This window comes from Pristiophorus japonicus, chromosome 8, assembly GCF_044704955.1.
Source record: "Pristiophorus japonicus isolate sPriJap1 chromosome 8, sPriJap1.hap1, whole genome shotgun sequence".
NCBI lineage: Eukaryota > Metazoa > Chordata > Chondrichthyes > Pristiophoridae > Pristiophorus > Pristiophorus japonicus.
In genome coordinates this window covers 101,728,788-101,756,507 of record NC_091984.1, presented here as the reverse complement: position 1 = coordinate 101,756,507, position 27,720 = coordinate 101,728,788, and the positions used below count along the sequence as shown (strand labels likewise).

Genomic DNA, 27,720 nt, shown 5'->3' with positions numbered 1-27,720 from the left:
ATTGGCTCGGCTGCAGCAATATTCCAGAGAAATATGGAAAGTCTATTGAAGTCCGTTCCCAGAACCATCGTATTCCAAGGTGACATCCTGATCACCGGTCGTGACTCCAAGGAACATCTGAACAACCTGGAAGAGGTTCTACTGCGTTTGGACAGAGTGGGACTCAGACTTAAAAGCTTGAAGTGTGTCTTCATGGCACCGGAGGTCGACTTCCTCGGGAGGAAAGTCACCGCTGATGGCATCAGACCTACTGACGTGAAAACCAAGCCATCAAGAATGCACCCAAGCTGCAGAACATGACGGAGCTGCTTTTGTTCCTGGGTCTACTCAACTACTTTGGTAACTTCCTACCTAAATTGAGCACCTTACTTGAACCACTGCACATTCTATTGAGAAAAGGCATCAACTGTGTGTGGGGCGCATTGCAAGACAGAGCTTTCGAGAAAGCTACCAATCTGCTTTGCTCGAACAAGCTGCTGGTTCATTATGACCCATGTAAACGTTTAGTTTTGGCCTGTGACGCATCGTCATATGGAATTGGTTGCATGTTACAACAAGCCAATGAGTCAGGGAAACTTCAACCTGTCGCGTATGTATCCAAAAGTTTGTCTAAAGCAGAAAGAGCCTACAGTATGGTAGAAAAAGAAGCTTTAGCATGTGTGTACGGTGTTAAAAAAATGCATCAATACCTGTTCGGTCTGAGGTTCGAATTAGAGACTGATCACAAGCTGCTCATTTCATTGTTTTCCAATAGCAATGCTTCATCCCGCATCCAAAGGTGGGCGCTGACATTATCTGCCTATGGTTATGTCATTTGCCACAGACCTGGCACAGAGAATTGTGCCGATGCTTTGAGCCGGTTGCCGTTGCCCACACCGGAGGTGGAAACGCCACAACCGGCAAATTTAATGTTAATCATGGATGCTTTTCAGAGTGAAGGTATCCCTGTCACGGCTCAACAAGTTAAGACCTGGACCAACCAGGACCCGATATTATCGGTGGTAAAGGGTTGCATCCTCAAAGGGGATTGGTCTGCCATACCCAAGCAAATGTGCGAGGAGGCCAAACCATACATTCGTCGCAAGAACGAACTGTCTATTCAAGCAGATTGCATATTGTGTTGTAATGCCTTAGAAAGGGAGAGAGAAGTTTGTGCGTGAGTTACACAGCACACATCCTGGTATAGTGATGATGAAGGCCATCGCCAGGTCCCACGTATGGTGGCCAGGAATTGATTCTGAGCTGGAAGCATGTGTGCATCAGTGCAACACCTGCATGCAGCTCAGCAAAGCACCAGCGGAATCGCCACTGAGTCTGTGGTCATGGCCATCCAAACCTTGGTCCAGGATCCATGAAGATTTTGCAGGTCTCTTCCTGGGCAAGATGTTTTTAGTGGTGGTGGATGCTTATTCGAAGTGGATAGAATGCATAGTCATGACATTCAGTACGCCCACGGCAACCATAGAGAATCTCAATGTCATGTTCGCGACACATGGTCTGCCTGACATAATGGTAAGCGACAATGGGTCGTGCTTCACCAGTCAGGAGTTTCAGGAGTTTGTAAAACTTAACGACATAAAACATGTATGGTCAGCACCTTTCAAGCCTGCTTCCAACGGGCAAGCAGAACGTGCAGTACAAATTATCAAACAAAGCATGAGGAGAGTTACCCAAGGGTCACTGCAGACCCACTTGTCTTGCATACTGCTGAGTTACAGGACAAGACCCTACACACTCACAGGGTCTCGCCTGCTGAACACATGATGTTGACTCTAGTGTCTTATTACCCTCTTCATTTTCAGGCAAATCTGTCTGATTGCTTCCTGCCAGTGTTTTCTACGGCTGTCCCACAATAAGCCAGCAGCCAAGCACAACTGCATACTTCTCTTTACATCACATTTTATATAATATCCAACTCCAGCTCCCTTTCTAAGACCACTATTCATAAATTAGCCGTACCTCTGTGAGACAACCCGAGGGACTCCCTCTCATTGTTAAGCACTTTAGTCAGCCAAAATATCTTTGTTAAAATATTGTTCATTCAGTACATGCTGCACCATTACAATTTTAAATAGGTTTCAACCACACACAGTGCTTATAATTGTTTTCCTTAAATAGCATTACTATTCATGATGAAACTAGCCTTTTTGACAGTTCATGGACTAGTTGGGCCAAATAGCATGTTTCCTTGTTGTATCTTCTAGATATGTTATTTTATTTCTTTAAAATATTTAATTTTTCTCATTTCCCTCAGTTTCTGCTGAATTTTCAGGATCCTTCAATAAAGTTCCACTAAAACAGAATAAAATTAACGTAACTCACCATTTTAGGAATATTCTTATTTTGGCGTTGCTTTTTTCACCCCAGTATTTTCCTCACCAATGTTTTGTTAGTTGTAAAGGCTGTGCTTTCTTCAGTCTGTAGCAGTAACTCAGTGCAGCACTGTGCCTTCACAAACCAAATACCTCAGTCCTGACCACAGTTTTGCATGCTCCCCTCACTTTTTATTCTCTGATTCACTAGCTTCCTGCAATATTTGACAAAAATAACTTTATGTAAAATGAAAATTGGATGTTCCAACTGAAATACCTGGCCACATGTCTTCATAAGCAGCGACCAACAACACAGCTTTATGAAATGGGAAGACAAGCAGTCCTAGATATTCGTTTGCCCCCGAAAGTGGGCACGGGCATCGTGACGCACAATCAACCCGCGCCCCGTTCAGAGGGATGCAGGTAGTACGCGAACTTCGTGCCGCCAGTTCATTCCCATGATTGCAGCGTTCAACCCAGCGATGAACACGCAGCTGAGTAGCTGAACGCTTAGCAGTGGGCCTAAGTTCATGCGAAGCTGGCACCGATTAAAGCTAGCTTGCAATACATAAAGGCAGTCTGCATTCCTTAAAGGGGAGGTGCATTCTGCCTGCAGTAGTTCATTGAACTGGCTGAGGCAGACAGTGAAAAACAACTATGATGGCACAATAGGAGAGAAAATGTGCACCAAGGTTCTCCAAAGCAGCACTGGTGGACAAGAGGAGAGAGGTGGTTTTTCCACAGGGGGCAACAGGCAACAGTGTAAAGTCCAATGGGAGCAGATAGTCACTGTGGTGAACGCCAGCAGTTTAGCCGCAAGGACCTGGACGCAGTGCAAGAAGACGTTTAATGACCTCACATGACTGGTCAAAGTCAGTGAATTCATCTTCAAATGCCATATTCCACCATCTGCACCACTGGCCTCACACAGTGCTCAATGCCCCACACCCCCATCACTCACCTACCAACAATCTCTACCAAACACGACTCACACCCCACCCTCGCACACTTACCACTGCTGCAAAATTCACACCCATATCTCACAGCCTGCACACACTGTCAGCTATTCAACCATGACAGGCATATCACCCAAACACATTGCACCACACTCACTGACACATTTCCCTTTCTCTTGCAGGAGAAGGTGGCTTTCAACCGATGCCAGCAGGACCTAACCAGCGGGGGACAGGCGCGTCTGCATAACCTCACCTCCATGGTGGAGATGGTGCTGGCCGTTATTGGGAGGGGTATCGCTGAGCCCGTGGCCAGCAGCAGGGCTGAAAGAATACAAGATGCTGGTATCCCCATATGTAATCCTCCTTCTCACATCCACTTCCCCCTCATCCCACAATCTCTCCTGATTTATACTGGTGTAAGCATACACCTCTTGCTTTCCCCTGCTCCCCTCATTACACCCTACCCTTGTGCCTTTCTCATTTCAGAGACCCAAGAAATCCAGCCTGCCAAGCCAGTGTTGGAAGAGGAAGGGGGAAAAGAGAGTTTGATCTGCCACTCGCAGCCACCAGCTCAGATGCTGCACTGCGCAGAGTTGAGATAGTAGCTTAGAGGTGGGATCTGCACTTGATGAGTCAACGGCACAAGTATGCTGTATCTAGGGCAGGGGAAAGGGGTAGCACAGCTCCCCGGAGGGTGTGACCGCTCACGAGTTCTTCTGCAGAGGACTCAGATGAAGAATTCGATGGGGTGGCCTACAGCAGAACGCTGAAGGGTATGCACAACAAAATGCTAGGTGCATAGGCAGACCTTCCATAAAGCCCGAGTGCATTGTTAAGGAGCATGGAGGAGTCCGGCACCAACCTTGTACAGGGCTTTGCACAGAGTTTGGAGCCCATGATTTCCAGCATGGATAAGATGGGCAGATCCATTATTGCACTTGTGGACCCAACCATGAAGCAGGGTCTGATGGCTAATGTTTCAGCTTCCATTGTAGCGCAAGCAGAAGCCAACCGATGTCTGAGTGCTGCAGTGGAAACTCAAACATCTGTCATGCAAGCTCCGATTACTCTCATGCACACACAGCTTGCTGCCATGCAAGCTCAGACTGCTGCCATCATGGCAGTTTGATAGTATTCAGTAGACTGAATACTGTAAACTAACACAGGTACAAACCTGGCTCTGCTTTATTGGGGCCTAAAGTGATTACATTACATGGCCTTTTATACCTGGCTGCACACATGTGCATACAGCCCAATGACCTCCAACAGTCACGCCATCTGGTGGCGAGTAAACCCAAGCATACATACATGACAATATCCCCCTTTAAAATATTAGTAACAGTCTTTTTACAAATTGAGATGCTCCGGGGCTTTCCGCTCCCGAGTTGATTGTCTCAGTTCAACTCCAGCCTTGAGCGAGTGTTCTGAGTCTGTTATGACTGGGGGCTGGGTAGCCGATCTGATGGGGGTGGCAATGACCATGTCAGGGATTGAAGGTCCAGATTCATTGACGACAGCGGAGTCCTCTGATGACTGAGGGTAGGTTGGTTGGTCATTGATTGTATCTTCCTCAGTCTGTTCCAGTTCATCCGTGTGCCGCAGCTTTATCTGATCAACATGTTTCCTGCATGCTTGCCCATTCTTGAGCTTGACGATAAACACTCTGTTACCCTCCTTGGCCATAACTGTACCGGCGATCCACTTGGGACCTTGAGCATAATTTAGTACATACACAGGATCGTTAACAGAAATGTCGCATGACACGGCAGCACGATCATGATATCACGGCTGACTTTGACGTCTGTATTCAACATGATCATACAAATCAGGGTGGACAAGAGAGAGCCTGGTCTTGACACCTCACTTCATCAATAGTTCAGCAGGGGGGACCCCGGTAAGCATGTGGGGTCTTGTCCTGTAACTAAGCAATATGCGTAACAAGCGAGTCTGCAGTGAACCTTGAGTTACACGTTTCATACTCTGCTCGATGGTTTGGACAGCATGCTCTGCTTGACCATTAGATGCGGGTTTGAATGGTGCTGATCTCACATGTTTGATAGCATTGAGTTTCTTGAACTCTTGAAACTTCAGACTACTGAAGCAAGGTCCGTTGTCGCTTACAACGATGTCGGGCAGACCATGGGTAGCAAACATGACACGAAGGCTCTCAATGGTAGCTGTGGATGTACTAGATGACATGATTATACACTCTATCCACTTGGAATATGCATCCACCACAACTAAAAACATCTGCCAGGAAGGGACCTAAAAAGTCGATGTGGATCCTGGACCATGGTTTAGATGGCCACGACCACAGACTGGTTTGAGATGGTCATGAACCAGAGCACACAATTCCTCATAGTCCTTGTCCATTGGACTTGCAGGCGAGAGAAGATTCTTTATGAGTCCATAGATTTTCGGACCGCAAACCATGAGGAAGACTGCCCTGCGCCTAACTGCGTCAGTGGGTTCTTCCATTTTGTTTGCCACAAAGTACTGCTCCAGGCGAGCTACAAAATCTGTCCAGTCCTCTCCCTCCACGAATCTCTCCAGAATTCCAATTGTGCTCATTTATGCATGCGAAGGTTTTTAAGTTACCTCGTTGCCAAATGTTATGTATGTAATAACTCAATAGACTGAATACTGTAAAATAACACAGGTACAAACCAGGCTCTGCTTTATTGGGGCCCAAAGTGATTACATTACATGATGGCTTGCCTTTTATACCTGGGCTGCACACACGTGCGTCCAGCCCAATGACCTCCGGCAGTCATGCCACCGGGTGGCTAGTATCCCAAGCATATATACATGAGAAAATAGATGTCTAAGCTTCCAATATAGTGGACATGAAGTGTGCGTTCATTATGAGCCGAAAATGTGCCGCACCCCATATCGATAATGGCAAAAAAATGGCGTTCAGGATTTGCGCCTGACACAGGCATTTGGCTCTTTGCATCTACAGCTGTAACCCACCACCAAAAAGGAAAGTTAAAAAATAACTTTCCTGAATGTGGAGCCAGGATGTGCAGTAGTACTCCTACCAGCTCCACATTAAAACCACATGCCACTGCTGGCCACCTCTCCACCTCCCCCTTCCTGATCGTCCCCCCACTCCCCCACCTTATTCCAGTCTCTGGTCAATTAGAATAAATGTGAAGCTTCTCCCGATCATCTACCATAACTTCACTGGTAGATCCCGGGAAATTCAATCCCCTTGTTTTCAGGGTTACATTTCAGGCTGTTAGCTTTTACCAAGTTGGAGGGCAGGGGGCGGGATCATGGTTTGAGTTCTTATGATCCTTTTGCTGATGACAGAATCACTTAAAACCTTTAATAACCAATGCTTCACATCATAGAAGTATGTAGAAATAATGGTTTAAAAACTTGTCTTCTGGGGGCAGAAGATTTCACCTGGTTGTTTTTTTTAGTGAACCTGTAAATATAACAGAAAGGTTTTAGTGTTTCTATGTTCACTATTTTAGCGCAGTTGTAAATAAATTCTGAAAGAATGAACTAGCGACTGGAAGAAAGCCTTTCCGTTTTGTTTACTCTCCCTATAACATGCTTTATTCACAATACGTACTGCAAACTGAGCTGGTTTCAAGAACACAGCTATGAGAGCGTTACACACCCACATACGGTTTTATAGCTCCTCCTATTTAGGCCACCAAAACAACCACTAATGATATGGATTCCGCCTCCATCCTGAACTGTAGAACCACCCTGGTAGAGGTATTTTCTTTTAACATTCTGATTAAAAGAGCAGAGTTTTCTACCTATTAGACCTTGTGGCAGACAGATACACAGGCAATTTCTGTGAAAAGATGCAGTTGTCATCAGTAACTTTAATCTTCTAAATAGAAGATTATTTAGAAGATGGATGATTTTAAAATTCTGTTGTTTCTGTTGATTTTTTGACTATTCTATTTGAAGAGTGCAGGTGAAACTCCACATCATCATCATAGGTAGTCTCTCAGAATTGAGGAAGACTTGCTTCCACTCTTAAAATGAGTCCTTAGGTGGCTGAACAGTCCAATACGAGAACTACAGTCCTTGTCACAGGTGGGACAGATAGTCATTGAGGGAAAGGGGAGGGTGGGACTGGTTTGCCACACGCTCTTTCCGCTGCCTGCGCTTAATTTCTGCATGCTCTCGACGATGAGACTCGAGGTGTTCAGCGCCCTCCCGGATGCACTTCCTCCACTTAGGGCGGTCTTTGGCCAGGGACTCCCAGGTGTCAGAGGGGATGTTGCACTTTATCAAGAAGGCTTTGAGGGTGTCCTTGTAACGTTTCCTCTGCCCACCTTTGATTTGTTTGGTGTGAAGGAGTTCCGAGTAGAGCGCTTGCTTTGGGAGTCTCGTGTCTGGCATGCGAATGATGTGGCCTGCCCAGTGGAGCTGATCAAGTGTGGTCAGTGCTTCAATGCTGGGGATGTTGGCCTGGTCGAGGATGCAAATGTTGCTGCGTCTATCCTCCCAGGGGATTTGTAGTATCTTGCGGAGGCATCACTGGTGGTATTTCTCCAACGAGTTGAGGTGTCTACTGTACATGGTCCATGTCTCTGAGCCATACAGGAGGGCGGGTATTACTACAGCTCTGTAGACCATGAGTTTGGTGGCAGTTTTGAGGGCCTGGCCTTCAAACACTCTTTTCCTCAGGCGACCGAAGGCTGCACTGGCACACTGGAGGTGGTGTTGAATCTCATCGTCAATGCCTGCTCTTGTTGATAAGAGGCTCCCGAGGTATGGGAAATGGTCCACATTGTCCAGGGCCCGCCGTGGATCTTGATGTCTGGGGGGGGCATTGCTGTGCGGTGAGGACAGGCTGGTGGAGGATCTTTGTCTTACAGATGTTTAGCATAAGGCCCATGCTTTCGTACGCCTCAGTAAATACATCAACTATGTCCTGGAGTTCAGCCTCTATATGTGCGCAGACGCAGGCATTGTCCGCGCACTGTAGCTCGACGAGAGGTTGGGGTGGTCTTGGATCTGGCCTGGAGACGGCAAAGATTGAACAAATTCCCACTAGTTCTGTAGTTTAGTTCCACTCCAGCAGGGAGCTTGTCGACTGTGAGGTGGAGCATGGCAGCGAGGAAGATTGAGAAGAGGGTGGGGGCGATGACGCAGCCCTGTTTAATCCCAGTCTGGACGTGAATTGGGTCTGTAATGGATCCATTGGTTAGGATCATGGCCTGCATGTCGTCGTGGAGCAGATGGAGGATGGTGACGAACTTTTGGAGCATCCGACACGGAGGAGGACACTCCATAGACCCTCAAGGTTGACAGTGTCAAAGGCCTTTAAGAGGTCGAAGAAGGCCATGTATAAGGGCTGGTGCTGTTCCCTGCATTTTTCCTGCAGCTGTCACGCTGCAAAAATCATGTCCGTTGTGCCCCATAGGGAATGAAATCCGCACTGTGACTCCGGGAGGAGCTCCTCAGCCACAGGGAGAAGACGGTTGAGGAGGACTCTAGCGACCACTTTCCCAGTGGCTGATAACTGGGAGATTCCTCTGTAGTTGCCGCAGTCGGACTTGTCCCCTTTTTTAAAGATGGTCACAATCATTGCATCTCTGAGATCTCCTGGCATGCTTTCCTCCCTCCAGATGAGAGAGATGAGGTCATGTATTCATGCCAACAGTGCCTCTCCACCATACTTAAGTGCCCCATCTTGTAGTTAGAGCTTACGGGACAATCGGAAGTCCTAGACTTACAGAAGCCAAGCTTGATCACCTTGGGACTGCAGGAAACCAGGTTGTATGAGTCTATTGTATAACCATAATAGTTATTATACTATCGGTGTCTGAGTAATCAAATTGCATTTGGATAATTCAAGCTCGAGCTTGAACCACAAGGAACCATTTAATTCAATTAAAAGAGATTTCCTTACAGTGCCAAGGTATCCCACGCAGTGGGCACGCCATTTTTCAACCCGCACTTGTGAGATACCTTGCCACCCTTATGTATCAGCATACATCATCATCATCATAGGCAGTCCCTTGGAATCGAGGAAGACTTGCTTCCACTCTTAAAAATGAGTTATTAGGTGGCTGAACAGTCCAATACGAGAACTACAGTCCTTGTCACAGGTGGGACAGATAGTCATTGAGGGAAAGGGTGGGTGGGACAGGTTTGCTGCATGCTCCTTCCGCTGCCTGCGTTGGTTTCTGCATGTTTTCGGCGATGAGACTCGAGGTGCTCAGCGCCCTCTTGGATGCACTTCTGCCACTTAGGGCGGTCTTTGGCCAGGGACTCCCAGGTGTCAGTGGGGATGTCGCACTTGATCAGGGAGGCTTTGAGGGTGTCCCTGTAACGCTTCCGCTGCCCACCTTTGGCTCGTTTGCCATGAAGGAGTTCTGAGTAGAGCACTTGCTTTGGGAATCTCGTGTCTGGCATGCGAATTATGTTGCCTCCCCAGCGGAGCTGATCAAGTATGATCAAGCATACCATCCTCGCTGTTATCAGCAGCTCCATCTTTAGTTTGTGAATTTTGTACTTGTGAAAGTCAACCGCTGAGTTGGAGCAGAAATTCTGGCGCACTGTGCTTCAGCAGGAATTTAGTGGTTTTCCTTTTCATCTTTGCAGATGTTAAGGGCAGAGGGACATGAGTAAAAGTAACCACTGCCATTGAAGGTGCTGGTCAGCATTCAGAGAATCATAGGGCTAGACCTTCGCCTTCATTTTCGGCGGTTTTCATGGCGGTACTGCTGTTTTTTGATGAAAAACCGCTCGGCGAAAGTTTCCTCTTTATTTTTTAAAGAGTTCCACCCACATTTTGAAAATATTTCCGGGAAGCAAACCGCCCACATGCATCTGCATGCACCGCCGAGAAAACCGTCACAATCCAAGTTTTGCCTCAACGGCGGACCCATATGGCAATATTTTTTACCTTTATTATGGAAATTTTCGCCAGAGTTGCAGAACGTCAACGTTGTTTCTGGGTGGCAGTCATGCAGTGAGGGGCTTTAGGGAAAGTCTAGCCCTGAGAATCTTACAGCACTGAAGGAGGCCTATGCCGGTCTTTGGAAGAACTATTGGTCCCACTCCCCTGCTCTTTCCCCATAGCCCTGCAAATTTTTCCTTTTCAAGTATTTATCCAATTTCCTTTTGAAAGTTACTGTTCAATCTGCTTCCAACGGTCGGGGAAAATGCAGCAGCCAAGGAATAAAAGCAAATAAATGCACTTGTTTTTCCGGTACTGTGGAATCTGGCCACAATATAAATGTGCAGGCTCTACAGCACCAGCCCTCAGGTATTACAAAAGCACTTCTTTATGATGAATGTCTATTATATATAACATCAATTTGAATTTATATAGCACTGTCACGTTTTAAGATTTTTTTGACCAGTTTTCCACAGAAATGATTTGGGGAAAAAGTTACGATTAATGCATCGTTTCTCAAAGAAATGTATTTTCGTATGAATTTTAAAAAAGATGCCTCGACAAAAGGTGACAATACGCTCATTGGAAGTTGTTTTTCTAAGTGTGTAAACATGAAAATGCCAGGCATGAAAAGACCAGCTGGTCGATCAAGCCTGCCCCACATACATGATGGCCCTATCCTGCCCCCCACCCCGCCGCACCCCCCCCCCACCCCCCCACCGCCCACACACAGCCATGTAATTCCTGGGAGAGGCAAAAAAACAGAGAAAAACCCAGGACCAATAAGGATCCAGGAGATCACATGAACCATGTGTTATCTGTGGAACCACTTACCTTTTATATGAAGCAATCTGTTCCCCAGTCAGGTTCAACATCCATCGCACTAGCCGGCAAAGCATTCCAGTGACAATTAAACAATAGGCAATTCATTACCATGTCTGGGTAATCGGAAGCACCTCTCAACTTCTATGTTGAAAAGCCCTCTGATTTCTGAACTATCTGTGAATTGGGTAGTAGAAGAGAGAGAGGCTTTTTGACAGAGTGAGGTCTTTAAAAAAACAAGTCTGCAAGGACAGTCAGTTTTGCACTGAAGTGAAGAGGTTATAAATGCTGGCGGAAAGTTTAAAAAAAAATCTTGTTTAAGTCAAGTAAAATGACTCAATGTGGGAAAACAGGTATGTTCTTTATTTTGGATCATTATATGAATATACGTTGTACTGATTGAACTACGTGACTTTGATCATAACTGTTGCTCTACATTTCACCTTACTGTGTAATAAAGCAGCTTGACAATTCAAATCTTACCTATTGTTAACTTAGTCTGCCTTCAGAGTCCAAATTCAAATTTGGTCAAACAGAATTTTTCTTGTGCACCAATTATATTGTTTTCTTGTGTTCAGTATTTGGAATGGATCTGATTTTGTCATAGTTTCTCAAAGAAGGTTTTGTAGTTCCAGCCTCTAAAAATGTAAAAAGGAAAATTGGGACTACTTGTATAGATTGTCTCACAATGATTGCACAATGCTACAGGAATAACATATGCAACATCACAGAACTGTATGATGAATTCTTCAGCCTACAATCTGTAACTCTCACTGCCTAATGCTTGAAAAACCAGAACTCTATCTGTTCTGGACCCAGACTTTTTCAGACCAGCTATACTGCACAGTGGAGACTGGATTTCAGTTGAATTTATCAATCTTCTAGTCCCTGCTGTGCATTATAACTGGGCTATTTTACTCTTGAGCTGTTGGGAGAACTGAATTAAATTGAAGTGAACTTTGGCTAACTTTTTAAACATTACTAAATAGCAGGAAAAAAATCTTATCTTTCACCATGCAACATAATGGTGAATGTGAATAGTTAAAAGCTGATGGAGGGTGTATTGGGAAATAGGGAAATTTCCTCTTTTGTTGAGTAAGTTTTCTCTCAGAGACTTCCACCCTCCTCGCTAGATAGCTTTGTCTGGTGTTTTGTGCAGCAGCAGTCCCTTCAAAGCATATGCTTCCTGCATGTGTTTTTCTTCTTTTTTCCCCAAGTCCCAGAAGAGACAGAGCTGTGAAAGGCATGTGACTAACCGGCTAGCTTGTCTATTAGAGAGAAAGAAAATCCTGCTTTAACTTAAAAAAAAGGAAACAAGGCAGGACAGTTGAACAATGACTTAGCTGAAGGACAATGTAAATGACAGCAAGAAACACCACTCGCTTACTGTACATAACACATTCTAGGGAAAGATCATAAATTTGCTGGACTTGGCTTCATGTCTCCTAATAGCTTCCTGTGCAGTGTGATTCAATTGTTAATCTGTTATTCATCTCTGCATGTCAATTGAAGTAATATAGAATGGGAAAATAGTGAATATTTGCTGTGAATTATTCCAGTGAAAGATAGTCTTTCAGTCTATAACTTTTGACACATTTACTGGAGTTCTTTGAGGAAGTAGTGAGCAGGGTGGAAAAGGGGAAACCAGTGGATGTGCTGTATTTGGATTTCCAGAAGGCATTCGATAAGGTGCCACATAAAAGGTTACTGCACAGGATAAAAGTTTACAGGGTTGGGCGTAATATATTCGTATATAGAGGATTAGCTAACTAACAGAAAACAGAGAGTCGGGATAAATGGGTCATTTTCCGGTTGGCAAACAGTAATTAGTGGGGTGCCGCAGGGATCGGTGCTGAGGTCTCAACTATTTGCAATCTATATCAATGACTTGGATGAAGGGACCGAGTGTAAAGTAGCCAAGTTTGCTGATGATACAAAGATGGGTGGGAAAGCAAATTGTGAGGAGGACACAGAAAATCTGCAAAGGGATATAGACAGACTAAGTGAGTGGGCAAAAATTTGGCCGATGGAGTATAATGTGGGAAAATGTGAGGTTATCCACTTTGGCAGAAAGAATAAAAAAGCAAATTATAATTTAAATGGAGAAAAATTACAAAGTGCTGGAGTAGAGAGGGACCTCTTGTGCATGAAACACAAAAAGTGAGTATGCAGGTACAGCAAGTAATCAGGAAGGCAAATGGAATGTTGGCCTTTATTGCAAGGCGGATAGAGTATAAAAGCAGAGAAGTCCTGCTACAATTGTATAGGGTATTGGTGAGGCCACTGAAGGGTACAAAATTCATGGGAGAACCCCCCCAGTATTTGGACTCATTGGAAAGGAAATTTAATTTGGAACTATCTACCAGAAAGTTTGAAATCCTAAAGTGCACATGGAAGAAATTACGAACTTTAATCGAATTTGGGATTTTACGAGACAAATTTAGTCTGTGTGGGCAGGGCTAGAGAATTAAAGGATGACTATCCTACAAAGAAACCAGTTTGAGTATTGAAGCTGACTGGGGTATTGAAACTAAAGTAAATTGTCTGGAGAATTATGGATACTGGAAAACCCTTCTCCAGAAGAGACATTAACATAGCAATAATTAACCCAGATATAGCTAACCATCATCCAGCATATGCATAACAACAAAGGCCCATCTAGCCCGCATGAAAAAAACTTGAGCACAGACAGACCTTGTAAATAACAAGCTAATATTTCCATCACGAAACAGATTTAGAAGATCAACACACCCGAGACAGGTTAACATTTTAATGAGCTCACCAAAATATGACAAAGCAATATCAAGCCCACCAAAATTAAACAAAGAATCCGGGCTGATTTGGCGCGAAGATTAGAACAGCTCCAATGGCGGGACTGACCTATCAAGAAAGACTGGATCAACTGGGCTTGTATTCACTGGAGTTCAGAAGAATGAGAGGGGACCTCATAGAAACATATAAAATTCTGACGGGGTTAGACAGGTTAGATGCAGGAAGAATGTTCCCAATGTTGGGGAAGTCCAGAACCAGGGGTCACAGTCTAAGGATAAGGGGTAAGCCATTTAGGACCGAGATGCGGAGGAACTTCTTCACCCAGAGAGTGGTGAACCTGTGGAATTCTCTACCACAGAAAGTTGTTGAGGCCAATTCACTAAATATATTCAAAAAGGAGTTAGATGAGGTCCTTACTGCTAGGGGGATCAAGGGGTATGGCGAGAAAGCAGGAATGGGGTACTGAAGTTGAATGTTCAGCCATGAACTCATTGAATGGCGGTGCAGGCTAGAAGGGCCGAATGGCCTACTCCTGCACCTATTTTCTATGTTTCTATGTTTCTATAACCGGGCCCTGCTTTAACAAAGGATATGCTACTGCCTCAGAAGACGTTGCCATGTTTAAAAGAAGGTATGCACACAGCAGCATAGCATCATACAGGATTAAGAAGGGAGAGAGACCACCGCAGCAGTTGTAACTAACTTTTCCAGCCTCGACATCCTGAAATCAAAAAGAGCATCACCATCGCGGCAGCAACCGACCACAGCCAACATGGTACCACCAAAAGCACCGCGATCGACCAACTTCGAAACAAAACTCCGCAAGGAAGAAACTAAAGAATCAAAAGTTTCCACTCTACAACCTAGGCCTGACTACCAACAGGTGAAAACATTATCTAAAAAGACTTTGAAACCTATTTCTAACGAAAGAAAATGGGTACTTACCCCTTAAGTCCAAAACGCGCCCTACCACATCAGCGGACACCACCCAACTGAAGATTGCGCAGTAAGAAGTCTTCTCCGACGTTCGGGATACGGCAAGCAGAGCCTACAGAATCCAGCGAACCCCGAAATCGCGAACTACTGCTAACTGACCATAAAAAATTGGTAAGCATAGTCCCTGTCTGCCTTGGGAGTCTAATCTAGTCAGTGTTAGGTATTGGGAGGTGGGAGGTGTATTATTCACTGTGTGTGAATGTGTGATGTACTATTTTTTTATTTGAGTAATTATAAGTTTGACATTATATTTTCTTGCCTGTAATAAAATCAAAGTTCTTTTGCACCAAACCGGTTGTCTCTTGCATTTTATCATGTCCCCCAAATAAATCCAGAGTCTAGAACCCAAGGGAGTGGGAGCGATTCGAACCGCACAGAAGGTCAGAGGTGAACCTGACCCCCAAGACCACCCCTTACAAAATGGCGACCGCGGCAGGACTTTGGTATAAGGGATGTGATGCAAAGGGTGCTGGTTTGGAAGGAAGAACGAAGATGGAAGAGAGGATTTCCTCCTATGTGTATAAGAAAGTGAATGTCACTAAAGAGTGGGCGCTTGGTCTATTGCGCGCTGAGCGTCCGGGAGACGCTGCAGCCCAGTGGACAGCAAGCAAGGATCACAAAGAATCAGTAGAAAAGGCAATTTGGTTTGTCTGTCTATAGTGACAGGTCCAACTCAGAGACAAAACCGTTGGGTCACTACAGGCAGAACTATGGAAGTGCGCAGAAACATCACATGAAAGGGCGTTGGCAGAAGAAATGTTATGGGAAGAACTCCGTAAGCTAAAACATGGAAAGGCCCAGCAAATGGAAAGGTTTAAGAACAGTCAGGACTATTTTCAATGTCAGGTTACCGAGGCTAAAAATAATGAAAAGATACTGCGGGAGGAAAACACTCGCCTCCACCCTTCAAGTAAAAGAGCTGGAGGAGAAATTAAGAGACGTATAGGCAGCATATAAAGTAGCTAGCACTAACAGGTTTCAGTCAGGAGACCATGGTCCCCGCCAGCAACAAATCAAAAGTTTAACCCTTGTCCTGTCCAAGGCAAAAGGCATGATATATATTGTGTTCCTAACTCAGATCAGACTGCACACAGGGAGGTTAAAGTAACAGTGACCTCAGTCTTTATTAAGACACTCTAGAGTGAGGAACAGGCGTTAGGGGCCGGCTCATATATAGTGCTCCCAAGGGATGCTGGGATCCCTTGGGACTTCAGGGGATGCACTCCCTGGTGGCATAACATGGGAGTGCATGCTTTAGAGATACACAACATCACCCCCCCAAAGTCAAAGTGAAAACTATTTACAAGGTGAGGCAGTCGGGAGCCTTTCTTTCCCTGGTGGACCGCCTCGGTACAAATGTCTGTTCTGGTGTGTTGGCTGTGCCCTCGCTGGGCTGGCGTGTTGTTGGCACTGCAGGGCTGCTGGGTGAGCCTGGACTTGCTGGGCTGTTGGGCGTGATGGGTTCAATTTCCTGGTCCGGGGTGGTGTTGTTGATCCTTTTGGTGTGTGTTGTGGGCTCGTAAAAGGTCGTGTCTGCTGTGGGTTGTTCAGGGCAGTCTGTGAACCGCAGCCTCATTTGGTCCAGGTGCTTTCTGCAAATTTGTCCATTGTCTAGTTTGACTACAAACACCCTACTCCCTTCTTTAGCTATCACCGTGCCCGCGATCCACTTGGGACCATGTCCATAGTTTAGCACATACACAGAGTCATTCAGATCAACTTCCCGTGACACAGTGGCGCGACCATCGTTTACATTTTGTTGCTGCCGCCTGCTTTCTACCTGATTATGCAGGTTGGGGTGAACCAGCGAGAGTCTAGTTTTAAATGTCCTTTTCATGAGTAGCTCAGCCGGGGGCACCCCTGTGAGCGAGTGGGGTCTCGTGTGGTAGCTGAGCAGTACTCGGGACAGGCGGGTTTGGAGTGAGCCTTTTGTGACTCGTTTAAGGCTCTGTTTGATTGTTTGTACTGCCCGCTCTGCCTGCCCATTGGAGGTTGGTTTAAATGGGGCCGAGGTGACATGTCTGATCCAATTGCGGGTCATGAATTCTTTAAATTCGGCACTGGTGAAACATGGCCCGTTGTCACTGGCCAGTATGTCCGGCAGGCCGTGGGTGGCAAACATGGCCCTCAGGCTTTCAATGGTGGCGGTGGCGATGCTTCCCGACATTATTTCACGTTCAATCCATTTTGAAAAAGCATCTACCACCACCACCAGGAACATTTTACCGAGAAACAGGCCCACATAGTCGACATGGATCTTTGACCATGGTCTGGAGGGCCAGGACCACAAACTTAGTGGTGCCTCTCTGGGCGCGTTGCTCAACTGAGCACACACGCTGCATTGCCGTACACAGGACTCTAAGTCAGAGTTGATACCGGGCCACCATATGTGGGATCTGGCTATCGCTTTCATCATTACTATACCCGGGTATGTGCTGTGGAGATCCGAGATGAATGTCTCCCTACTCTTTTTGGGTAGCACTACGCGGTTACCCCACAACAGGCAGTCTGCCTGAATGGACAGCTCGTCCTTTCGCCGCTGGAATGGCTTGATTAGCTCTTGCATTTCAACGGGGATGCTGGCTCAGCTCCCATGCAGAACACAGTTTTTTTACTAGGGACAGCAGAGGATCTTGGCTAGTCCAAGTCCTAATCTGGCGGGCCGTGACAGGTGATTTATCACTTTCAAATGCTTCCATGACCATCAACAAGTTTGCAGGCTGCGGCATTTCCACCCCTGTGGTGGGCAATGGTAGCCGACTGAGACATTCCCACAGTTCTCGGTGCCTGGCCTGTGGCGGATGGTATAGTGCCCACCTATGTATGCGGGCTGAGGCATTAGTATTTATCCCCTTGTTTTCAGCGAACAGGGATATGAGAGGCTTGTGATCGGTTTCCAGCTCAAATTTGAGGTCAAACAGGTACTGATGCATTTTCTTTACCCCAAACACACACGCTAATGCCTCTTTCTCAATCATGCTGTAGGCCCTCTCGACCTTAGACAAGCTCCTGGAGGCATAGGCGACAGGTTGCAACTTCCCCACAATGTTAGATTGTTGTAATACACAACCGACTCTGTACGACGATGCATCACATGCTAGCACAAGTCTTTTACACGGGTTAGACAATACAAGCAGCTTGTTGGAGCATAAAATGTTTCTGCCTTTCTCAAAAGCAATTACTTGCTTTTTTTCCCCATATCCAGTTCTCATCTTTACGCAATAACACATGTAGGGGCTCGAAGAGCGTGCTTAATCCCGGTAGGAAGTTACCAAAATAGTTGAGGAGTCCCAGGAACGACCGCAGCTCCGTGACGATCTGTGGCCTGAGCGCATCCCTGATAGCCTCTGTCTTGGCTTCTGTGTGCCGAATGCCGTCCGCCGTGATCTTTCTCCGCAAAAACGGCACTTCTGTTGCCATGAAGACGCATTTCAACGTCTTCAGCCGGCCCTATGCGATCCAGTTGCTGGAGGACCGCCTCCAGGTTTTCTAGGTGCTCGACAGTGTCCCGAATTCCAAACGGGCATCTGTTGTAGATGAACAGTCCCCTGTGCATGTTGATGCAGGTGAGGCCCTTCGAAGACTCCTCCATCCCCTGCGTCATGTAGGCCAAAGTCAGGTCGAGCTTGGTGAACGTCTTGCCTCCTGCCAGCATCGCAAATAGGTCGTCTGCCTTAGGTAGCGGGTATTGGTCCTGTAGCGAGAAACGATTAATAGTTACTTTATAATCGCCGCAAATCCTGACCGTGCCATCACTTTTGAGTACTTGAACAATTGGGCTGGCCCACTCGCTGAATTCCACTGGGGAGATGATGTCCTCACGTTGCAGCCTGTCCAGCTCAATTTCCATTCTCTCCATCATCATGTGAGGTACCGCTCGCGCCTTGCGGTGAATGGGTCGTGCCTCTGGGACCAAGTGGATCCACACCTTCACCCTGGAAAAGTTTCCAATGCCTGGCTCAAAAAGGGAAGGAAATTTGTTCAGAACCTGGGTACATGAGGCCTCATCGACATGTGATAGCACTCGGATGTCATCCCAGTTCCAACGGATTTTGCCCAGCCAGCTCCTTCCAAGCAGTGTGGCGCCATTGTCCGGGACAATCCAGAGTTGCAGTTCGTGCACCGTGCCCTCGTAGGTGGCCTTGACCATGGTGTACGTTCTCAGTTTCGTGTGGATGGGGCTCAGGGCTGGTCTGAGTGTCTTGTTGCACCACAGTCTCTCAAACATCTTTTTACTCATGATGGATTGGCTAATGCCAGTGTCCAGTTCCATGGCCACGGATAAGCCATTCAATTTTACATTTAGCATTATAGGTGGACATTTCGTTGAAAATGTGTGCACCCCGTGTACTTCATCATCTGCCTCCTCTCTCTGAGGCTCAAAATTGCTTTGATCCACCGTGGACTGATCTTCCTCTGCCACGTGGTGGTTAGCAGGTTTTGCAGAGCTTGTAGCTCGTCTGCAAGCTCATTGGAGGTGCCCCATTGTTCCACAGCCCTTGCAAACATATCCTTTGAAGCAACATGAATAGGCTGAATGGAAGCCTCCACAACGCCAACAAGGTGTGAATTGCCTTGCATTCATCCTTTGTTACGGACTCTGAGTCATCTGGGTCACCTGAGGCCTGCTGGCAGTTGCAGACTCGTGGTTTCTGCCCTGTACATTTCTGCTCGCAAACACAGTTCCAGTTAATTTATGAACATTGCTAGCACTTGTGTGCTGAGAGATTTGTTTGGTGTTATCACTGGTGGACATAAACGTCTGTGCTATTGCAATGGCCTTACTGAGGGTCAGTGTCTCTACAGTCAAAAGTTTTCGTTGGACGGTCTTGTGGCCAATACCTAGTACAAAAAAGTCTCTGAGCATTTGCTCCAGGTAGCCATCAAACTCACATTGTCCTGCAAGTCGCCTTAGCTCGGCGACGTAGCTCGCCACTTCCTGACCTTCACATCGCTGGCACATGTAGAACCGATACCTCGCCATCAGCACGCTCTCCCTCGGGTTAAGATGCTCCCAAACCAGTGTACACGGTTCCTCATACGACTTATCTGTGGGTTTCACCAGAGCCAGAAGATTCTTCATGAGGCTGTAGGTCGGTGCCCCGCAGACTGTGAGGAGGACCGCTCTCCTTTTTGCAGCGCTTCCTTATCCGTACAGCTCGTTGGCTACAAAGTACTGGTCTAGCCGTTCGACATAGGCTTCCCAGTCCTCACCCTCCGAGAACTTCTCCAGGATGCCCACAGTTTGCTGCATCTTTGCGTTGGATTCGTATACTCGTTGCCAGTTATTGTGTTCCTAACACAGATGAGACTGCACACAGGGAGGTTAAAGTAACAGTGACCTCAGTCTTTATTAAGACACTCCAGGGTGAGGAACAGGCCTTGGGGACCGGCTTATATACAGTGCTCCCAAGTGATGCTGGGATCCCTTGGGACTTCAGTGGATGCATCCCCTGGTGGCGGAACATGGGAGTGCATGCTTTACAGATACACAACAGTATATGTCTAATAAACCCGGGTATGGCCCAGGTAAACCTGGAAGAGGAGGAAACTGTTCAACCACCATCTGTGGCACTGGTGACTACACTGGTTCAGCAGCAGGAGGGGCGAACAAGTTGCGGGGTGGACAGGGATAGCGGACCACCACCACCTGTGGCGCTGGGTTTCAGCTCGGTTTGGCAGCAGGGAGGAGGGGTAGGTGAGCCAGAGCAGAAAGAGCCAGAGCCAGGGCCAATGTGCCCGGTCCAGCAACAGAAGTTTGGCCCAGCCACCGGTGCTGGGGGTCTGGGGCCCCTGGAAGTTCAATTTGTGGTTCCCCACACTACCGAACTGTGGAAAAATATTTTTATCTAAGCTGTACCACACTGTATTGTTGTGCCCTTTTGTAATATAAAACAAAATGGAGTTCTGGTCCTTCCAGGAATTTCTGCAACAAGCAGTCGGTTTGCATAAACAGCTAAACCTGGCTTGAAATGGCTGATAGCCACCAGACAGCTGGGAGGCAAGTCCTGCTGAGACACGTACCCCCCGCCCCGCCCCCCCCGCATGGTGCTCTCCTATTGTCTATACGACACCAGTTCCACGCCACCCCACTCTTTTCGAAGTACTCAAACCACCAGCCATTATCTCTTGTACAGACCTCATCCATTTGATGCAAAAAGATAACTGACCAGGAAACTGAACAATCCTGACAATGCAATGCAGGTAATAGCTCATTACCACAGTCTCATCGAGTAATGGCCGGCTGGCCAACTAATAACCCTGACAAAAGGAAATATCTGGAAACCATGTCAGGACAAGGATGTAGTAATTAACTCTCTATCTGTATTCACTGACTGCGAGACAGAGCCAATACACAAGCGAGAGGCCATAACTTGGGTTTTACTGTATAACTATCTCGTGAAATTGTACAATTTCGGGGAGTCTCCACCTAGCCTTTGACTGGGTGAGATCTTCCCCCTTGCTGCAAGTAAATTAAAGAAACTTCTGCCGGAGCTGAAGGTGTCTGAGTCGTTTATCGGGAGTCGAGATTTCGACACAACAGCTTAGGGCTATGATGAGTCACCTGGGAAAGCTCACTCCAAAGGGAGAACGCTCGATTCACTTTATGGAAGTGGAACAGGCAGGGGATATTAATGGGTGTGATGATGCCGAGATAGCAAAGATGCTCCTCCTCTCACTGGACGGCAAGCTGTACCAGTCCCTCTCTGCCGAGAGCAAAAGGGGGCAGAAAACATGTGCCGCCATCCAGGAAGACATTCTAGAAACCATGGGCTGTAATGACGGGAGTCCCTTCTCCAGAGTAGCGAAAACAGTGCAGCTCACAGGGGAAACCCCACAGGCTTTCGCAGACAGACTGTGGCCTGTGTACCAGAGCGCCTGTGGACGGGACCTCGACCGGAATCATTTAAGCCAGGACGAGAGAGCCCAGTGGCTCCGAAGCCTGGTGGCAAACAGTTTACCACGTATAAGAACAAAGGCTGAGGCTGGTTTGACCCGAGAGATCCCCAGGCCACCGAACAGGGAGTGGTCAGGCAACTGACCCTAGCTTACCAGAACGGCAGGGGGACAGAAGAGCACCCACCCAAGGGAAGGATCCACGAGATCAGACCTAGTCAGGATAAGAGAAAATGGCGCCACGAGGGGGGCAACCCCTCTGATACAAAACGTACCTGCTTCGGGTGCGGAAAGAGTGGGCACTGGAGGAAGGATTGTAGGAATCCATGGAAAAGTAGCGCAGGGAAGAATTCTCCAGCCCCTGCCCAAACCACCGAGACCGAGAAGCCAGTCCCTCCCCACACGTTTGATACCTTCCTGACTGCGCTCCGAACAATGCTAGATGGCCCTGGGAGGGTAGCCGCCACCACCGGTATGAAACCCCATCTGCCCCATCCCAGCCAAAACAGTAACTAGGACAGGCGCAACCTGTTCAACTGTGTTCCCTCGAGTATGATGCGTGGCGAGACCGACCGTTCAGATGGAAGTGAAAAGGGTGAAAGGGACTTACCTGCTGGATACTAGTGCCTCAAGCACCCTTGTCTATGCAGCTAACCTCGCTGCCTCACCTCTAACTAGCGGGTTCCCCTACAGCTTGGTGGGTTTCACAGGCACTGAGCAGGCTGGCTCATTCCCCGTTCCGCTCTCTATTCATTTAGGAACACTCCACACCAAGTGGACTTGTGTCCTGATGAAGTGGGAACAGGAAGGGAGAGGGATCCTGGGGGCTGACTTCATTCTAAGCCACGGGATCCTAGTGGATTTAAGAAACCACTGTCTTTGGGGGTTAGTATGTACGGGACAGGAGAGTGAGGTGATGGGTATCCCAGAAAAATGGTGAAAAAGGACAGTGTGCACCATGAAGCCAAAGGAGGGTTACGACCTTGAATCACTGGTCAGTAACACTCTGATGGAGTACCAAGAGTATGTGAGGGCAAACCTTGCAGCTTTTGCCACTCACAAACATGACTGTGGAAGGATAAACGGGGTTGAGGTTAGCATAGATGGAGACCCCATGACCCGACCACAGAAACAGTACAACTTCCCCAGGGAGGCGGAGGCAGACATGGAAACAGCCTTGGGTTCTTTAGTTAAACAGGGGAAATTGAGATCAATAGCTACCCATGTGAACTCTCCATTGTGGCCGGTTAAGAAATCGGACAATCCTGGAGAGCCACGGTGGACTATCGAGTACTCAACCTGTTACGTCCTTACTATACAGTATAAATGCACACGAGGCCCATGCTTGAGAGAAGGTCAGTCTGTGACCTATCCTTTGTTTCATAGCACTCAAGTGATGAAAGTGGGTGGAGCTTCCCCTTTTATATCTGAACGTCCAGGTTAGGAGTGTCTCCCACAAGTTCACCACCTAGTGGTCATCGTTCTCACAGTGTACAACTTAGGTCAGATTATACATGGGTTACAATGCTGGTTGAATACATGACATCACCTGGTGAGAGGGGAGCGACCTGTCAAAAGCCCAGCGGGAGATCGTGAGCCAGCGGCAGTTGGTGAGAGGGGAGCGACCTGTCAAAAGCCCAGCGGGAGATCGTGAGCCAGCGGCAGTTGGTGAGAGGGGAGCGACCTGTCAAAAGCCCAGCGGGAGATCGAGAGCCAGCGGCAGTTGGTGAGAGGGGAGCGACCTGTCAAAAGCCCAGCGGGAGATCGTGAGCCAGCGGCAGTTGGTGAGAGGGGAGCGACCTGTCAAAAGCCCAGCGGGAGATCGAGAGCCAGCGGCAGTTGGTGAGAGGGGAGCGACCTGTCAAAAGCCCAGCGGGAGATCGAGAGCCAGCGGCAGTTGGTGAGAGGGGAGCGACCTGTCAAAAGCCCAGCGGGAGATCGTGAGCCAGCGGCAGTTGGTGAGAGGGGAGCGACCTGTCAAAAGCCCAGCGGGAGATCGAGAGCCAGCGGCAGTTGGTGAGAGGGGAGCGACCTGTCAAAAGCCCAGTGGGAGATCGAGAGCCAGCGGCAGTTGGTGAGAGGGGAGCGACCTGTCAAAAGCCCAGCGGGAGATCGTGAGCCAGCGGCAGTTGGTGAGAGGCGGGAGCGGCCTATAAAGGCGTACCGGTGCAGCTACAGCGGGAGAGAAAGCAAAATAGAAGTAGAAAGTAATCAAAAAGTGACGTCACAGCCAATGGGGTAAGTGATTGGCTGGTGATTGGTGAGTAGCTTTTCTTTTATTTTTTATATCAGTAAGTGAACTATAACATTGTTATTACCAATTTAAGGGTATCTAAGGTTAAGACATGGCAGGAGAGCTCGGTCATGTGATATGCTCCTCCTGTACCATGTGGGAACTCGGGGACACTTCCGGTGTCCCTGACGACTACGTGTGTGGGAAGTGTATCCGCCTCGAGCTCTTGACGGTCCGCGTTGCGGAATTGGAGCTGAAGGTGGATTCACTCTGGAGCATCCACGATGCTGAGAATGACGTGAGTATCACGTGTAGTGAGTTGGTCTTACCGCAAGAGAAGGGTCCACAGCCAGATAGGGAATGGAAGACCAACAGGAAGAGCAGTGCAATAAAGAAAGTGCAGGAGTCCCCTGTGGTCATCCCCCTGCAAAACAGATACACTGCTTTGAGTACTGTTGGGGAGGATGACTCATCAGGGGAGGGCAGCAGCAGCCAAGTTCATGGCACCGTAGGTGGCTCTGCTGCAAAGGAGGGCAGGAAAAAGAGTGGGAGCGCGATAGTGATAGGGGATTCGATGGTGAGGGGAATAGATAGGCGTTTCTGCGGACGCATCCGAGACTCCAGGATGGTATGTTGCCTCCCTGGTGCAAGGGTCAAGGATGTCTCGGAGCGGGTGCAGGACATTCTGAAATGGGAGGGAGAACAGCCAGTTGTCGTGGTGCACATTGGTACCAACGACATAGGTAAAAAAAGGGATGAGGTCCTACGAAAAGAATTTAAGGAGCTAGGAGCTAAATTAAAAAGTAGGTCTTCAAAAGTAGTAATCTCGGGATTGCTACCAGTGCCACGTGATAGTCAGAGTAGGAATCGCAGGATAGCGCAGATGAATACATGGCTTGAGCAGTGGTGCAGCAGGGAGGGATTCAAATTCTTGGGGCATTGGAACCGGTTCTGGGGGAGGTGGGACCAGTACAAACCGGACGGTCTGCACCTGGGCAGGTCTGGAACCAATGTCCTAGGGGGAGTGTTTGCTAGTGCTGTTGGGGAGGAGTTAAACTAATATTGCAGGGGGATGGGAACCTATACAGGGAGACAGAGGGAGACAAAAAGGAGGCAAAAGCAAAAGACAGAAAGGAGATGAGGAAAAGTGGAGGGCAGAGAAACCCAAGGCAAAGAACAAAAAGGGCCACTGTACAGCAAAATTCTAAAAGGACAAAGGGTGTTAAAAAAGCAAGCCTGAAGGCTTTGTGTCTTAATGCAAGGAGTATCCGCAATAAGGTGGATGAATTAATTGTGCAAATAGATGTTAACAAATATGATGTGATTGGGATTACGGAGACATGGCTCCAGGATGATCAGGGCTGGGAACTCAACATCCAGGGGTATTCAACATTCAGGAAGGATAGAATAAAAGGAAAAGGAGGTGGGGTAGCATTGCTGGTTAAAGAGGAGATTAATGCAATAGTTAGGAAAGACATTAGCTTGGATGATGTGGAATCTATATGGGTAGAGCTGCAGAACACTAAAGGGCAAAAATCGTTAGTGGGAGTTGTGTACAGACCTCCAAACAGTAGTAGTGATGTTGGGGAGGGCATCAAACAGGAAATTAGGAGTGCATGCAATAAAGGTGCAGCAGTTATAATGGGTGACTTTAATATGCACATAGATTGGGCTAGCCAAACTGGAAGCAATACGGTGGAGGAGGATTTCCTGGAAGGCATAAGGGATGGTTTTCTAGACCAATATGTCGAGGAACCAACTAGGGGGGAGGCCATCTTAGACTGGGTGTTGTGTAATGAGAGAGGATTAATTAGCAATCTCATTGTGCGAGGCCCCTTGGGGAAGAGTGACCATAATATGGTGGAATTCTGCATTAGGATGGAGAATGAAACAGTTAATTCAGAGACCATGGTCCAGAACTTAAAGAAGGGTAACTTTGAAGGTATGAGGCATGAATTGGCTAAGATAGATTGGCTAATGATACTTAAGGGGTTGACTGTGGATGGGCAATGGCAGACATTTAGAGAACGCATGGATGAATTACAACAATTGTACATTCCTGTCTGGCGTAAAAATAAAAAAGGGAAGGTGGCTCAACCGTGGCTATCTAGGGAAATCAGGGATAGTATTAAAGCCAAGGAAGTGGCATACAAATTGGCCAGAAATAGCAACGAACCTGGAGACTGGGAGAAATTTAGAACTCAGCAGAGGAGGACAAAGGGTTTGATTAGGGTAGGGAAAATGGAGTACGAGAAGAAGCTTGCAGGGAACATTAAGGCGGATTGCAAAAGTTTCTATAGGTATGTAAAGAGAAAGAGGTTAGTAAAGACAAACGTAGGTCCCCTGCAGTCAGAATCAGGGGAAGTCATAACGGGGAACAAAGAAATGGCAGACCAATTGAACAAGTACTTTGGTTCAGTATTCACTAAGGAGGACACAAACAACCTTCCGGATATAAAAGTGGTCAGAGGGTCTATTAAGGAGGAGGAACTGAGGGAAATCTTTATTAGTCGGGAAATTGTGTTGGGGAAATTGATGGGATTGAAGGCCGATAAATCCCCAGGGCCTGATGGACTGCATCCCAGAGTACTTAAGGAGGTGGCCTTGGAAATAGCGGATGCATTGACAGTCATTTTCCAACATTCCATTGACTCTGGATCAGTTCCTATCGAGTGGAGGGTAGCCAATGTAACCCCACTTTTTAAAAAAGGAGGGAGAGAGAAAGCAGGGAATTATAGACCGGTCAGCCTGACCTCAGTAGTGGGTAAAATGATGGAATCAATTATTAAGGATGTCATAGCAGCGCATTTGGAAAATGGTGACATGATAGGTCCAAGTCAGCATGGATTTGTAAAAGGGAGATCATGCTTGACAAATCTTCTGGAATTTTTTGAGGATGTTTCCAATAAAGTGGACAAAGGAGTACCAGTTGATGTGGTATATTTGGACTTTCAGAAGGCTTTCGACAAGGTCCCACACAGGAGATTAATGTGCAAAGTTAAAGCACATGGGATTGGGGGTAGTGTGCTGACGTGGATTGAGAACTGGTTGTCAGACAAGAAGCAAAGAGTAGGAGTAAATGGGTACTTTTCGGAATGGCAGGCAGTGACTAGTGGGGTACCGCAGGGTTCTGTGCTGGGGCCCCAGCTGTTTACATTGTACATTAATGATTTAGACGAGGGGATTAAATGTAGTATCTCCAAATTTGCGGATGACACTAAGTTGGGTGGCAGTGTGAGCTGCGAGGAGGATGCTATGAGGCTACAGAGTGACTTGGATAGGTTAAGTGAGTGGGCAAATGCGTGGCAGATGAAGTATAATGTGGATAAATGTGAGGTTATCCACTTTGGTGGTAAAAACAGAGAGACAGACTATTATCTGAATGGTGACAGATTAGGAAAAGGGAAGGTGCAACGAGACCTGGGTGTCATGGTACATCAGTCATTGAAGGTTGGCATGCAGGTACAGCAGGCGGTTAAGAAAGCAAATGGCATGTTGGCCTTCATAGCGAGGGGATTTGAGTACAGGGGCAGGGAGGTGTTGCTACAGTTGTACAGGGCCTTGGTGAGGCCACACCTGGAGTATTGTGTACAGTTTTGGTCTCCTAACTTGAGGAAGGACATACTTGCTGTTGAGGGAGTGCAGCGAAGATTCACCAGACTGATTCCCGGGATGGTGGGACTGACCTATCAAGAAAGACTGAATCAACTGGGCTTGTATTCACTGGAGTTCAGAAGAGTGAGAGGGGACCTCATAGAAACGTTTAAAATTCTGACGGGTTTGGACAGGTTGGATGCAGGAAGAATGTTCCCAATGTTGGGGAAGTCCAGAACCAGGGGTCACAGTCTAAGG

At 47.3% G+C, this 27,720-nt stretch overlaps 1 protein-coding gene across 4 annotated transcripts in view; it reads right to left on the bottom strand.

The window, feature by feature from the left end:
- LOC139268664 (L-selectin-like) overlaps positions 1-27,720 on the bottom strand; it is a 79,812-nt gene that overhangs the window by 27,430 nt on the left and 24,662 nt on the right. The window contains exon 1 of one of the 4 annotated variants that reach the window (XM_070887194.1): positions 2,323-2,402. The exons of the other annotated variants lie outside the window; for them this stretch is intronic. Within the exon in view, the coding sequence (XP_070743295.1) occupies positions 2,323-2,325 (3 nt within the window). The 5' untranslated portion in view covers positions 2,326-2,402. Of the gene's footprint in view, positions 1-2,322; positions 2,403-27,720 lie in introns of those variants that run through there. 4 annotated transcript variants of the gene reach the window in all.